The sequence below is a fragment of the Aythya ferina genome (genome assembly GCF_964211825.1).
Source record: "Aythya ferina genome assembly, chromosome: 3".
Classification (NCBI taxonomy): Eukaryota; Metazoa; Chordata; class Aves; order Anseriformes; family Anatidae; genus Aythya; species Aythya ferina.
The window spans coordinates 115227586-115243960 of NC_140298.1; the positions used below are offsets into that span (position 1 = coordinate 115227586).

Genomic DNA, 16375 nt, shown 5'->3' on the forward strand with positions numbered 1-16375 from the left:
CTTAAGAATTTGTATCAATAAAAAACAAAAGCGAATATCTGCAGTGAGATTTGTAGACATTGAAGAACCTGTTATTTAGCTGAACTGTAAGGAATGTTTACCACTATAAGGACTTTTTAAGCAATTTTATGTTTATTACTCATAAGTAGTCTGCTTTTTGATAACAGAAGAGAAAGGATATTTTTTAAGGCTTATACATAAGGATGTCAAAGCTTTCAGAAGAAAAATTTTGGCAAAAACTAGAGGATTATTATTATTATTATTATTTTTTAAATCTATGCATACAAAATGTAGATGCATTTCCTAACAGGCTCTATAAAGAAGGAGCTACCTCTTAAATATTTCACAGAATCACAGAATATCCTGAGTTGGAAGGGACACACAAGGATCATGGAGTCCAGCTCCTGTCTCCTCACAGGACCACCCAAAACCAGACCATGTCTGAGAGCATTGTCCAAATGCTTCTTGAACTCAGGCAGCTTGGTGCCATGACCACTGCCCTGGGGAGCCTGTCCCAGTGCCCAACCACCTCTGGTGCACTGCAGCCCAACCAACCCCCAGCCTGACCCTCCCCTGTCCCAGTTCCATGGCGTTCCCTCAGGTCCTGTCACTGTCCCCAGAGAGCAGAGCACAGCGCTCCTTGTCAGGGAGCTGCTGCAGGCCACCATGAGGCCTCCCCTTGGCCTCTTCTGCTCTGGGATGATTTGTTAAAAGTAGTCTCATCCTCTAGTTACTGAAATAGTTGGCAAAAGCAAAATAATGAAGAAATAAACCCTTCTGATAATTTTACCAAAATGTATAAGAACAGAATCAGCAGAGACTGGAAGCATGCTACATCAAATGGTTAACATTCTGGCACTATATCAAAAGTGACGAATTCTCACAGCAGCTCTTAAACCAAAAAAGTAAACACTTTTCCCTTCCTCTGTCAAATAGTAAGTGGAATTACAGAGGTGGTGGGGTTTGCTTAAGGTTGTCTTAACCTGGTCCCTGTTAAGACAACAAGGGAGAGCCAAGATGAGCTAACACAGGTGTAAGAATGAAATAGAAGTATGTATTTGTTTTTCAATCAAGACAGGTTCAGTCTCCTGCAAACTTGTACTGTTGCACTTCAGGGTGAGGGGGATGACCTCTGTGCTTTCAGGACTTGAATGTAGGCAATCTGTAGCTAGGTCATTTGTTGGGATTGGTCTTTTCACTTCTCTAGAGTGTTTCATGGCTAATTATCCTCATGTTTTTCTTAAACTTCTCTGGACTAACTTCAGAAAATCTCTCTGCATTTAACTGCCTGCCAGGATCTCCCTGATTCAGTCTCTTGCTTTTCAGCCAAACGCTTATACTCCCTGCAGGGGACACACCTACTAATAGCCAAGCCTGCTGCCATTTGAGCCACCTTTCTTAGCTAGTCTCCACCCAAATCTCCAGAGTTTTCAGACAATGGTAAATACCTGTCCCTGAAAAAGTATCATCTAGGTGATAGTATCATCTAGGTGAAGACTCTCTCAGGTGAGAGTCTTCTCATCCAGCTCCAGAAGCTAGTTGTCTGCTTCAGAGCTTTTCTCCTTAATAGTGCCTTTAGAGGTAATGGAAGCACTTGAGGGATACGCCTCATCTCTTGTTACAGCGGATGTTTGAGAAAAGATGGTGAGTAGCAAAGTTAAATGACTGTGTTGATGTCATGAAGGCTTTTTAAAAAGTTATCATGTAGATCAAGTCATTTACAATTTTATATCTCTAGGAATGTTGAGGAAACCAACAGTTTCAGGAAAGGATGTAAGAGGGAGCTCTAAGGAAGTAAATACTGTCTTCAGTGTTCTAGCTCTCTGTAGAGACAGCATTTACTTTTCCCACTGTAGAATGATATCAGTGATTGATTGTGTGGGGGTTCTCTAAAATATGTGTTAGACAGTAGTAAATGTGTGAGATACACGAAATAGTTCATGTTTATTGAAAATAGCAGTGCAAAGTCACCTGGAAGAAAACCTACTCACAGCTTATTCTTCTTCTCGTCAAGTATATCTCTTTTGGAGCCTGCTTGGTAACTCTAAACCTGCTCCATAGCTCTATAGGGTCTGTAGGCATAATTAGGATGTGTCATGTTTCCTCTGTTAGAAGCAACACAAAATTGCAGCTCTTCACTTATCGTTCAGCTACTTGACTAATAAAACTGCCCTCATAGCCCTGGTATGACACATCACCTATTCCTGCAATAGATCTGAGTGCTGTATTTAATGTGTGTGTTATTTCTAGTATTGTTTCTCAGTTGCAGAGTCACACAACACCTGTTCATGAGAATGAGCAATACTACACATATCAGTCTTGTGGAATATCCAGGCATGCTTCACAACTGCTGTTTTGTCTTTGAAACACACCTGTTGCTTCCCTAACACTGACTTCAAACAGCTGTACACCAACCCAGTTGATGCATATAACACACCTTCCAGAAGCAATGGCATGAAAAATTTGCTCTTCACCAGGTGTCTTTCACATGAGAGACTGAATAGTCTGTATGACAAACAACTTAATTGATTACAAGGATGAAGACTCATTGCAATTGCTTTTAGCTGTCTAAAATTAGTCCCCTAACATGGTTGTCTGGTGAATTGAGGCACATTCAGTGTATGATTCATTATATCTGTCATCAGCCTCTCTTTTAGGAAGACAAGCCATCCTCTAGACATCTTCCCTTGCTTTTCATTGACAACAGAAAGAGAATAAATGGTACTGTTTATACTACGTCTCTCATCACTTCCCTAGCCCTGCTGGCCACACTGTTTTTTATGCAAGCCAGGATGCTGTTGGCCTTCTTGGACACCTGAGCACACTGCTGGCTCATATTCAGCCAACTATCCACCACCACTCCCAGGTCCTTCTCCTCCAGGCAGCTTTCTAACCACTCATCTCCCCACCTGTAGAGCTGCATGAGGTTGTTGCACCCCAGGTGCAGGACCCAGCACTTGGCCTTGTTGAACTTCATACGGTTGGCCTCAGCCCATCAGTCCAGCCTATCCAGATCCTCCTGCAGAGCCTTTCTACCCTTGAGCAGATCGACACACACACCTAACTTGGTGTCATCTGCGAACTTACTGAGGGTGCACTTGATCACCTCATCCGGATCATTGATAAAGATATTAAAGAGAACTGGCCCCAGTACTGAGCCCTGGGGGACTCCACTAGTGACTGGCATCCAACTGGATTTAAATCCATTCACCATGATTCTTTGGGCCTGTCTACCCAGCCAGTTTATAACCCAACAAAGTGTATGCCAGTCCAAGCCACAAGCAGCCAGTTTCTTGAGGAGAATGCTGTGGGAAATGGCATCAGAAGCCTTACTGAAGTCAAGGTAGATCATATCCACAGACTTTCTTTCATCCACCAAGTGCATCACTTTGTCATAGAAGGAGATCAGGTTTCTCAAGCAGGACCTGCCTTTCATAAGCCCATGCTGACTGGGCCTATTGCCTGGTTGCCCTGCAAGTGCTGTGTGATGACACTCAAGATAATCTGCTCCATGAGCTTTCCTGGCACTGAGGTCAAACCAACAAGCCTATAGTTTCCCATGCCTACCTTCTGTCCCTTCTTGTAGATGGGCATCACATTTGCTAGCCGCCAGTCGACTGGGACCTCCCCTGATAGCCAGGATTGCTGATAAATGATCGAAAATGGCCTGGGCAGTTCTTCCACCAGTTCTTGCAGCACCCTCAGGTGGATCTCATCTGGCCCCATCAACTTGCGTTCAACTTACATCTAAGTGCTATAGAAGGTCACCAACCATTTCCTCGTGAATTGTGAGGACCACATCCTGCTTTCCATCCCCTTCCACCACCTCAGGGTGCTGGGTATCCAGAGAACAATGGCTCTTGAAGCTAAAGATTGAGGCAAAGAAGGCATTAAGCACCTCCGCTTTTTCCTTATCTCTTGTTACTAAGTTTCCCCCAGCATCCAGTAAAGGATGGAGATTCTCCTTAGTCCTCCTTTTTGTGTTAATGTATTTATAAAAACATTTTCTGTTGTCTTTAAGAGCAGTAGCCAGATTGAGCTCGAGATGAGCTCAATCTCATCTCAACCTTTCTAATTTTGTCCCTACACATCCTTACAACATCTAAAACAGGTGAATCCCACCTATAATACCTTTTATTTCAACTTCCAGCACTAAATTGTACTGCATTATGTTGCTGTTATGTATTAGCTGTTGGATTCTTCCTCTTCCTTGTGAATAAAATGGATCTTCAGTCTGAATTTAAATCCTGCAATTCTCAGCAATCAAAACTGGGATTACTGAGGCAAAGGATTATTTGGGAAGTGATTAGATTTATATATAAATTGGAAGCAATGCAGATAGACTTATGTTTTCAGTATAGGAATTACCATTTTCCAGTAGTGACCATCTGTTTATGATTATTACCAATTGATTAAAGGCAAACAAATGTATTGGTGGGTTTATCGTTAATAAACAGGATCTTTCAGCAGATCACTTAGAAAGAAAATCATTTAAATCTTTCTAGGGGGACAAGCTGTTGTTCATGAGTTATGGAGAGGCAATTTGTCCACAAAATCACAAACACAACTAAATGTGATGTGGTAGTTTTACCCTGATGGGCAACTAAACTCCACCACAACTGCTCTCTCACCTCCTCGAAAGATGAGGGGGAGAAGAAAGTATGCTGGAAAGAAAAGAAGGGCTCAAGGGCTGAAATAAGGTTGGGGAGATTACTCACCAATTATTGCCACAAGCAAAACAGATAGCCTAGGGAGATTAATGTAATTTATTGTTTATTATTAACAGACTACAGCAGTGAGGAAATTAAAAACACCTTCTCCATCTACCCTACTCTATGTCCTCCCCACCAGTGGTGCAGGGGAACAGAGAATGAGGGTTGCAGTCAGTCTATAGCACTCTGTCTCTACCACTCCTTCATGGTCACTCTCTGCTCCTGCTCCATGTGGGGTCCCTCACATGGGGTGCTGTCCTTCCAGAACTGTGCCTTTGGGGCTGTCCACAGGCAGCAGCTCTTCAAGAACTGCCCCAGTGTGGCTCCGTACCACAGGTTCCATCCCCCAGGAGCAAACTGCTCCAGCACAGGTCCCCAGTGGACGGCAGCTTCCCCCCCCAGACCCCCTGCTCCTGCGGGGGCTCTCCACGGGCCGCAGCCTCCTCAGGCTACAACCACCTGCTCCACTGGGGACTCCTCCATGGGCTGCAGTGTGGAGATCTGCTCCATGTGGGACCCACGGGCTGCAGGGGGACAACCTGCTCCACCAGGAGCCTCTCCACAGGCCTCATGGGAACTGCTGTGTGCCTGGAGCCCTCCTTCTGTACTGGGCTTGGGGGTTACAGGGCTGGTTCTCCCACATTTTCTCACCTTTCTCTGCCAGCCACTGTAGCATAACAGTTTTTTTCTCTTTCTTAAAACTGTTCTCCCAGAGACCCAACCAGCATCACTCATGCCTTGGCTCTGGCCAGCAGTGGATCTCTTTTGGAACCATCTTGAGCTGGCTCTAACCTGACATGGGGGCAGCTGCTGGGCTATGATTACAGAGGCCACCCTTTCAATCCCCCTGCCACCAAGCCCTTGCCATGTAAACCTAGTACATGTGTTGAAAATTTGTAATCCAATTCAAAATTCATTGACCATTTTCCAAGTCAACAGCTTCTCATAACTGTATTCTATACAAATTATATAGGGGATATTTCTATATCACTCAGTTACTTGGCTGAATTAAGGCTGAATATGAATCCTCAAGGTAGTTTAAGTCAGGTGTGTCTGGACTACAAAGCCTTACTTATACTACTGTATCTTATTGTGTCAGTTTGTATGCTTAAGGGCATGTACAATGTGAGGATAGCAACTAGAATTTATTTATTGCAGGCTTTTTCTTTGCTTGGTTTTGTTCCTACATGAATTGGTGTTTAAAACATCTTCTGGATATCAGGATTACAATATGAGTCATTTTCAGGTATATTATTCCATGGTTCATCGTACTGTGGGCTATGTATGCCTTAGTCATGTATTCAGGAGAGTTTGTTTGCCTTCTATTGGATATCAGAGCAGGGAACTGAAAGTTTATAAAACATGATTTGCCTGATTTCCTACTGGAAAGTGTATGAGCACTACCCAGAATTAATATGAATTTCTAGGGTCTAGCACTCTTCTCCCTTGTCCAAATAAAATCTGGGTTCTTCAAAATATGGGTAAGTTTTTGCTTCAAGGACTGGAAGAGGGCTTATAACTACAACTAAGGCAGGAGGCAAGTTACCTAGGTCCTAGGATTTTCTGTTGGACCTTGTGGAATGGGATTTGGTTTGCAGATTAAAATACCGAACTGTAAGTGTCTATACGTGGATATGATCTGAGCATCTAATCTCCTATCACAATTAATGGAAAGCTCTGTCAATGTTCTCAGTGAAGCCTTCTGAGCTTTTAGGTGTATACAGAGTTTGTGAATTCACTGTCTCACTCAGAGACATCTAGAGCTAACTTTGATACACCAGAATGTCCTGTCTGTCCTTCTGCTGCTTTTCCAGAAGCACATAGTTTTTCTATATATTCTGCAAAGCACCCATAGGCCCTATGTGCAGATCTTTGCCAATCCAGACTATCACATGGTAGGGATACCTCTGTTTAAGAAAAAAAAATATTGATTTTCCTACGAACTGTTCCACAAAATTAGTGATTTCTCACTCTTCTAGTAAAGACCCTCAGCATGACTAAACTGGCTGCAGATGTCTAAAGTAAATCAAGATGGATCCCACACCCCATATTGATATTCCTGACATTTTAATATGTTAGCTCATTTGCATTGGTTGACCCAGATGCTGCTTGGTGCATCTTAGCTTACAGGTGTCTTCAGCACCTAGCCCATACAATCTTACTTATTAACTGCTAGTGGGTGGACTAGCTGGCAATACTATGGCTCAACAGGGGATATGTTAATCTAAGTGTTTGTTGTTAGTTCCTTAAATCCAGCAAAAAGGTAGTGCATCTACTGTGGCAGAATGAGCCTTCTGCTACCACCCACTAACAGTAAGGCAGGTCCGATGTTACTGATCACAAAGTGAACAAAGGCAGATTGGGCTCAAGGGAGATGCTTTTTGCAGAAGATGAGATCAGGTTCAGACACTGAGCTGCTTGGGGCGATGCATTATTAAATGCTATCTACTGATATGCTACTTTTGTAGAAGCTGATTAATGACATCTTATTTTATTATTCTTTATCTTTTATCTTCACCTTGTTTCACAGATGTAACTGGCAGTACACGGCAATAACCAAAGACCCGTGGCACTCATTAGGTTGTGGCTGCTCCTCAGAAGTGCCATCAGGCATGCAATTCCTATTCACAATTTTGTTAATGATGCTGGTTAACATGTGTGTTACTGTTCAAGCTACATAGACAGAATGGTCTTGTCAGTCTTAAACTAACTTATCTTTTAGTTATCATTTCCTTTGACACAGTCCTCTGATATACTGAGAGATAAATACAAGGCAGACTCTGTAATGTGTTCCCCCGGCAGTAAAATCTTAGCAGTAATGTTGTAGAAGGGTTTAATCTAACGAGTGTTTCTTTTGACCAGTTTTATATTTTATTAGAGAGTTAAAGCTGCAGGTCTTAAGGCACACTGAAACTAGAAACAAATTCTTTCTGAGTTGTTCCATGCTCCTTGGGAATTTTTTTGTCTTTGTGTGAAAGTGGGTGCTTAATCCTACCAGCACAGGACTGGTAGAGGATACAGCTAAATCAAATACCTTCAACTGCCTGAGATCCTGTTTTGTACCACTTTTGGGGTTGTGATTTGAGGAGAGGAGTAATCCCCTCTAAACAAAAACTAACCCAGCAAATAAAATGAATTTTTTTCTGCTGAATTATCTCAGCATGGGTTATTGAAAATTGACTATTGAAAAGTTAAAAGGATAAATTCAAAACAAAATGAACACAAAGAAGTCTATGTCCTGAGTGTGCAAGTATCTGAACCCAGTCAACCCAGGGTAAGCCGAAGCTGGCAATGAATAACTACCCACCGTCACTCCTCAGGTGTGTGATCTTTGCGTGTCCAGTAAAAAATAGGAGGCAATATGTCTCTTTTTCATTGTGGGTTTTGTTACTTCATGTTTATTACAGGATAAGAGCATGTACATGAGCAATTTCTGAAGAACATTTGATTTGGAAAGACTGTTGCAATAGGAATAGGATAATCTTCCCCTTATATTTATATGCTTAGGTCTTTATTCATACTGAGAAGTACCTCGAGAAGTACCCTGAGAAGGGTACTGAGAGGTACCTGAGAAGTACCTCGAGAAGAGTGTAAGCCTTCGATTGCATCCCTACCAACTCAATATTGACACTTCACCCTGGAAAGATCAGACAGCTGTCTTACTTTAGTTCCCAGGAAACCAATGGCTTTTATGGTGTTATTTAGTAGGTCATCTTATGAATTTTTCTTTTGCATGTACCTACTAGTTGCATGACAGCATTGTGCTTGCTAACAAAATCACTTTGCTGGTTTGGTAACTGACAAAGCAGCCAGAGCTACAGTGGTTTTCCATCATGAAGCATCAAGTGAAAATCAACCTGAGAACTACAGCCACCCACGTACATTAAGTTCTGTTTCTTGAATTAGTTGCAAGGCTGAGATTCCTATGTGAGGGAAACCAAGGCAGAAGCCACATTGGCATTACAGAGTGGGATTGCAGAAGACCACTGAGGAAAGGCTTAACTTCCTCTGTCTTACAAAGGGCACTGAATGACTAGAAATTCTAGATTACATCTGAAAAAATACCCATGAGCTAGGCAAGACATAATATCAGAGCTTAACAGCTATGACAGGCTGAGGGAGTCGGGGGCGTTCAGCTTGGAGAGGAGAAGGCTCTGGGGAGAATTTACAGTGGCCTTCCAGTGCCTAAAGGGGCCTGCAGAGAAATGGGGAAGGACTCTTTGGCAGGGGGCATAGGGATAGGAAAAGGTGAGATGACTTTAACCACCTCTCTCCCACAAAGCTAATTTCTGCCTCTTTGCAGCCCCTTAGTTGTAAAAAAAAAAAAGACTTGATATTGAGCTTTATGTTGAATTGTGCTAAGGAGCTGACCCAGATTAAAAACATACATATATTTATAGGGTATTTTTTATCATAGACCAGCTCCCCAATTCTTGACCTCCTCAAACATCCGGTATAGCAGAAATAACAAAATTTAAGGAAAAATGACAGAAATTGTTTGGTACAACACTGCTTCTAAAAGTCAAACCCAGGAAGATAGGGCTGAAGTATATTATAGACAGGGTAATAAGTATATTTACATCAAGGGACACTCCCTACCATTCGAGTCTGAAAGAGGTTGGTAAGACATTTATTCTTAACATAGCAAGTGCTCGTTTGTGAGGAGGCTAGGAACCAGATAAAAGGATTCTAACAAAAGGCTTCAGAGGGTAATATATACCTGGGGGAAATAGCCTTATCCACCTCTGATTGCTCTCTGCCATGCCAAGGGGCATCTGTAACCCTTACCCATGCCAAAACACAGAGGGTGGGGCAAGATTAAAACATGTCAGACCTTGTTTCCTTTTAAACTGAACTAGGCCACTCCTCACTCAGTCTTTGTTTGCAATTTGCATCTAATTTGGAGACACTTACCTCTCTCCTAAAATAGCATGCTGGGAACCTGGGTGCTAGACAGAAGGCTGCAGGTGCTAAGATGGGATCTCAGGAAGTAAAACACCAGGTTCTGCAGCATTTCTGGGGCCAGCTGAGGTCACTGAAGATCTCTGATAAAAGCCTGAGTACACACCCATTGTTTTCTTATGTGACTGTAAAATGGTAAGATGTTAATCTAAAAATGTGTAAAGCTATCTTTAGATTGTTTCTCTTTTCTTTAAAGTTTTTCTTTCTTGCTTGTTCAGCACACTGATGCAGCAGAGCAGACAGGTACATAAGCAGTCAGGAAATCCACCTGAGAATGGCATAGAAAGAGTTACAACAATATTCATTTTTGATTGCATATAATTTATCTAAATGCTTGTATTTGGCTAATTATTAGTTAGGAAATTAATGAAGGTTATCTCCTTATAGGTGGAAAAGGCATGTTTCTGCTCAGATGATTAAGTTGCAAAATACAACAGTCATGATTTTTTTAAGGGCACTCTATTTTTTGATGACGTCTTTACTCTTGCAGAGCAGAATTTAAAATGTGGCTGATGCATAACGTGACTGGACAGTTTGGCACTAGATATAACATGGTATGTAGAGGATGATGAGCTCAGAGTAAATCTGTTTGATAAAACCATTTTTTTGTATGATGAGGTAAAATCAAGACAAACAGTATGGAGGGACAAATCAGAACTGGAAGAAAAAAATGGATGGGAAAAATAAAAAATAGATATTTCTTTGTCTTGTGTAAGCTGATGATTCCAATTAATTTTTTTGAGTTTTCATGAGTATGTGAGAAAAGGTTAAGCCAAATCTACATGTTCCTACAAAACTGCAGCCAAAAATGCACTAAAAATCAATGCATTTCCCCAACGTAGTGATCAAAATCAGAAGTTTGAGAATTGTAAATACAACTTCATTATGGTGCTATACTCACAATCTTTGTTAGCTCACTGTAGCCTCCCTTTATAGTTATCATCGAGTTAGATTTAATTGAGGACCAGAAGGCTTTATCTACCATGCAATTTCAGCTACTTGTGAAAGCATTTCAAAAAGCTGTCCTTCCATTCAGTACATAGGATTTTCTTCAAGACCGTATTTGAATACTATGGAAGTTACGGCATTTTGGTCAATGCATTCATGTATTCTTGCTTAGCAGGATGTTGATAATGACTGGAAAGCCTACGTTTCTTGCCTTACTCAAACATTACTATGTTTATTTTGAAAAAGAGGGAAAATTTGGTATATTAAAAATAGTGTGCAGGATGTTAAATTTCATTAGCATATTTTAAAAAAGTAAGGTTAGTGAACTTTATTATCCAATGACGATGCGTCTCTTGCATTAAGTACATTTTTGCCTTTGTGATACATGAAAGACCATCCTTTGCTGAAAGCTGTCAGGCAGATTAAAAAAATAGTTTCCTCTATTTTTCTATTCTTCTCTGAAGAAAGCACGGAAAGGAATGCACTGAAGGCATTACATTATCAGAAGTCTGTTTTCAACATTTTAGAATTTTATGAGATATGTTGTTTTGTTGTGCCTGCTCTCAAAGATATAGCGTTCCTTATATCAAGCCCACTTGATTGTCTATTTCCTAGCTTTGTTGTACTGTGTGGAGTTTTTTCCTTAGATTTTAGTTGCAAAGAAATAAAGAGGTGCAGGAAAAATGAAATAAAAATAAAAGCTTATTAATGTGAAAATAGTCTTGAAAAAGATAATGTGGGGTCTCTTTTCTCTTGTTGTTTATTATGCCTGATATAGTTTGGAAGTTATAACAGGTCTAGCCAGTCTTTGGAGTGCATTGTCATTTACCTAAAATTTACTTCTCATAAATGTATTGCATGTGTTGTTAAACACTATTTTCCTGCCACCTGCCAGGTTATGGAAAGATAGCTCCTTGATGAAGGCATTATTTAAAAAATAGGGATTCTTCTTGGACATATTTTACTCCAATGAATTTATACTTTGTTTCAACTACCTTTCATGGAGAACAATTTTTATTTTGATGCATGCACAATATCTTTTTCTTGAATGTGGGGAAGAATTGTTGCATTATGCAGCCTAAGAGAGTCTAAGTGAGAGGCAGTCCTCAGTTTCGGGAGGGATTTTTCAAACCTGCTGCACATAACATGATTTCAACACAGTTTTGCATCCTCACCTTTGAAATGTTGTAACACTTCAAAGTGTCAAATCAATCAAGGCTTAGGCACACATTTGAAGGCTTACTGCACGTTTTTGCTTTGCAGGCTTCAAGAACATTTCTTCAAATTCTACAAATAAGTGAATCAAGGCCTACAGCACGAAAGGTTGTAAAATATATTCATCTTGCAGTTTTCAGAAGACTACGTGCATTCTGAGAATATCTAACATTATCATAATGAAGGATGATTCATTTTCAAAATGGCATTAAAGTTTCTGTTTCAGTGCTAAAAGGATGTTATGACTGTTGAATACAAAATATATAGAGAGAGCAAAATCACAGAATTTTTCAGCCTGTCTGCCATTAAAGGACTTTATTTTTGTAATGGTGGGATGCAGGATACTGCTTAGCTGAACTGTGCCTATGATAAGTTTCTGTCCATTACACCATTGCACAAGTGAGAGACTTGTTGTAGCTGGAATATGTCTTACTCTCTAAACTGTGTACTTGTCCACAATGAGCCAAAAAGGTCTATGATATGGGGCATACTTCAGGCACTGTTGTCCTAGAGCAGCCAGATGCTGGCAGAGAACTCTATCCGAAGTAGGTGAAGAAGAGGATGGGAAATACATGTAACCCCTTTCCATTGCTCCTTCCATGGCAGTTCCTTGTCTGCTCTGGATCCCTTGTAGAGACAGGAAGGGTTTTGAGGGTGCCACCTTGAAAGATGAAACTCCCCAAGAATGGGGTGTGGTAGGAGAAAGGCATGATCTGACATGGAGTCTGTAGTCGCTGCAAGGATCAGAGACAATGCACGCAGCCGCACAATCATTATGATGTATCTGTTATAATGGCTTTTAAGTCTTTTACTAGCACCAAACAAAAACAAATTAATGTCTCTGTATCCTAGCTCTGGAAGTCATAGGTTTCTTGCTCCTAGTTTTTTTTTTTTTTTTTTATACCATCACTAATCTATCTACTAGTATTACCTCTCCAGATTTTGCCTCCTTTAAGTACCACTTATTTATTTTATACCAAACTGTAATGGTTTAAAATTCTGGTAAATTTCATAGAACAGAACTGGCTCTTAATGTGTTTTGGATGGAATCTGGGAACTTGGAGCTTATTTTTGTCCTAAAGAATGCCTTAAATGTGCTTATGGTAAATGAGAACGTAGGTCTGATTCTCTTGTACCCAAGGAAGTAATTCGGTGAAGGTTTTCCATATTGTGGGTGTTCTTAAGCCATGATTGTGACTTGAGGCTAGGAAAGGTTGTGGGCATTACTTGTGAGAACTGTGTAATTAGCTCCTGATTTGAGTATTGTCAGTCTGTGAGGACACCCAGCGGCTAGAGGTCTTGGTCCCAGCTCCCTCTACAGGAACATCATAGTTGTGTGTGTTCAACAGCATGTATGTGTTGTGTCTTATTACGTTATTTTGAACCACATCTCCCTAGTTTGTAAAGATCTTTTATGGGTTTGTCAAACATGCTACCAACATCAAGACAACCTCCTCTAGATCTAATTCCTTGTTAAAGAAGAAAGTTGCACTGGTTGGCAAGATTAGCTTGTGACAAAGCTATGCTAGTATTTTATACTCTACTGACTACAAAATGACTGGTAAACAATTTGGTCCATTATCTTCCTGGATATCTAAATTATGCTTATTGACCTTTTGTTCCATGGGCTCTCAGAGGTGAGATGAATGAAGGTTGATTTTTACCTCACTACACTACTTTTATTTCCTGTTATGAGTGACCAAGAAATCATTTCTTGTGTTTTGGCTTAAGACAGAAGGGAATAGGTCTCTAGTCCCCCTACTAAAAGTAAACTGACTTTGAGTGGGGTGTAACTGGTCTACCCTATTCCATGACAACCACTGGATTATACATTGCATTGTCATCATTTTTATTTGGATCTGTGCTAACAATTTGAGAGTGCAGGCGCTCATGTACAGTGCTCATACCTATATCCCAGCATTGCTTAATTTGCTGGTAGAGAGGTACCCAAATGAGAGGGCAGTACAACATGGAGTGAAAAAGTGGTGGAAATGAATGAGGAAAAAAAATATCAGAAGAAACAACAAAACAATAAGCTCTTTGAATTGTGAAACCAGGCTTTGAACTTAGAGCTCACCTTTCAGTACTAGCAGAAATGCCACTGAAATTAATGAGTCAGAAATACGTACTGAAATGGCCACTACAATCAGTGAGTCAGAAATGTGTGCTGAAATTCTTGTGCCAAAATCTCTGGGACTTGAAATCTTAATTATGACAGGAGCTTCCTTATTAAGAGAGCATTGGAAGGTGAAACTGCTGTAAGGTAAGGCTAAAATAACACGTAGTCCTATTGTTGACTCTGCGGCAGAACACTTGCTTCCCAAAGGTCACAGAAGCAGGTATTGCATGTTATTTGTAGAAGCATCCATTCTCTCTGAAAGAGATTCTGAAGAAAAGCTGTTTGTCTGACTGCTCTTTTTGACTAGGAAAACTCCAGTTTCTCACATTAGTGGTTTCTGCTTTTTTTGCTAAAGAATTGAGTTCCTTTCAAGACTTCATACAGTCAAAAAGTTGATGGAAGTGAACTGTGTTTCATGGTAATAAAAAAGAATGAAAACCAAAATAAATTGGTGAGTGAGAAATTAACAATTTAATGATTGATACAGCAAAAGCAGTCATTCAAAAAATAACTTTGGAGGACACGCTTACTTGTCATTAAAAGGAAAATTTTCAAACACAAGAACCATCCCCTTCAACAATTTCTTTTTGTGAATTAAACCATTTTATTGAGCTGCTCTTTCTGATTGTAGAGCAGGTTTGGTTATCTGTATTTATGCTAAGTGTAATCTTACATTATAAAAAGGATCATTAATAATAATGAACTATATATATATATATGTATATATATTTTTTTAAGTAATAGATGTAACTTTTTTAAAGTACAAAGTAAGTCAGCAAAAGACACAATACATTACAAACCAGAATAGCATTAGTGGAAGCTGCTCTGCTCTCCTAATTTGTTTTATTTTACCTTACTTTGAGAATTACATATTTCAGGTAATGTCATTTATCTTCTGGTCCAGTTTACAATACATAAATTGAAAATGTTGATAAAGTTAAGATTAGTTCCATTAGTATGCTAAGAACATAAAAAACCATGGACCTTTATGGAACACAGTGCTCCTTTAGTAACATTTTCGGAAAACAAAGATGTGAGAAGCTGATCACTATATATGTCTGATATCCAAATGCCAAATTTCAATTAACACCTCCACTACACTTCCAGAGCATTATGTGAATAGAATATAACATTGGCCTGTAGCTCTTCCTCATATGTATCACCGTACTGAAGTCAGTTTTTCTGCATGCATGGGGAATGTAGGATATACTTTGCTTTTGTGAAAGAAGTTATGAAGGAAATGGATGTGTGGGAAGTGATGAGCTTTTTATTTTATTTCAGTTTTGCATTGGCAAGAAGCTGGGCAGTTCTGCTTAACAAAGTTATTGGCACATCCATAATCTTTTTCCAATTGAGGACAATTGGAATAAAGATCCTGAAACTTGCAAGGGTTGCCTGAAAATGAATAAAAACACAAAATCACAAATTGGACATAAAAATCTACAGTGTTACCTTTCAGAATAATTTTTCATTGATATTTCTTTAATCTCTCATTTTTCCTCTTTGCTGTTTACTCCACAGCAGCAGCCAAGATTTTGACCACACCTACAGTATTCCTAGCTCTTTTCAAGGTTTGAACTTACAAGCTATTTTGACCTCATTGCAGTCAATAGATCTTCTTACACTAAGAAATACTTGTGAGAGCTTCCGTATGGAGATCTAGACATTGTCATCTTTAATTAAGGTCATATGAATATCTTGAATATCTATACCCCTGTGGGTCCAAAAAGTGGAGGGTATCTGCATCCCAATGTACATAAAACCAGCTACCATTTAACATTTGCCCACCCTTCTCACAGACTCCTTTTTTGGTTTCACTCCACAAGTTGTCCCACATAGGTAAAGCACCTAATGTGAGGAAGCCTGGGACTGCAATTGTTCTTCCATAAAACAGATGATAAATAGTAATAATATGGCAACCTATACAGCATGAGATTAATAGCTTTTCATTTGGCCTAACATTTGAACAAATCATTTTAAAACTTCCCATTTGCGTAAAATAATCTTTTTTTTTTTTTTTAGAGTGTCAACTTTACCTGTGTCACAATTAAAATGCTTAAAACTTACTGCATAATCCGTTGTCACAAGCATTAGGGCAGTCACCACAGGGTTTTCCTTCTTTGTAGGGTGTCTTCATTAAATCTACCCTATTCCCCCTGAAACATAACCATTACTAACATAAACTATAAACTGATTATAACATATCTGAGAGTAAAACTTAATTATATGGATGCATACATATATAAATATATGCTGAATCTTTATTTATAGGTCAAGCTATTGATATATATTAGAATGTGAATATGGAAATTAATTTTAGACAAAGTTTATAAAACCTCATTCTGCCTTAAAATCCTTCCCCCTCCCCCCCAAATAGTATTATGGTACCATTATGCCTTTCTGAACCAATGTTTCAAGG

General features: G+C 39.7%; 1 protein-coding gene across 1 annotated transcript in view; it reads right to left on the reverse strand.

Moving 5' to 3' along the window:
* Positions 1-16375, reverse strand: part of LOC311433260 (uncharacterized protein) — a gene marked incomplete at both ends in the record, with an annotated part of 55085 nt that overhangs the window by 29307 nt on the left and 9403 nt on the right. The window contains 4 exons of the mRNA XM_084512183.1: positions 3773-3866; positions 12329-12464; positions 15244-15351; positions 16024-16112. Of these exons, the coding sequence (XP_084368309.1) occupies positions 3773-3866; positions 12329-12464; positions 15244-15351; positions 16024-16112 (427 nt within the window). The remainder of the gene's footprint in view (positions 1-3772; positions 3867-12328; positions 12465-15243; positions 15352-16023; positions 16113-16375) is intronic.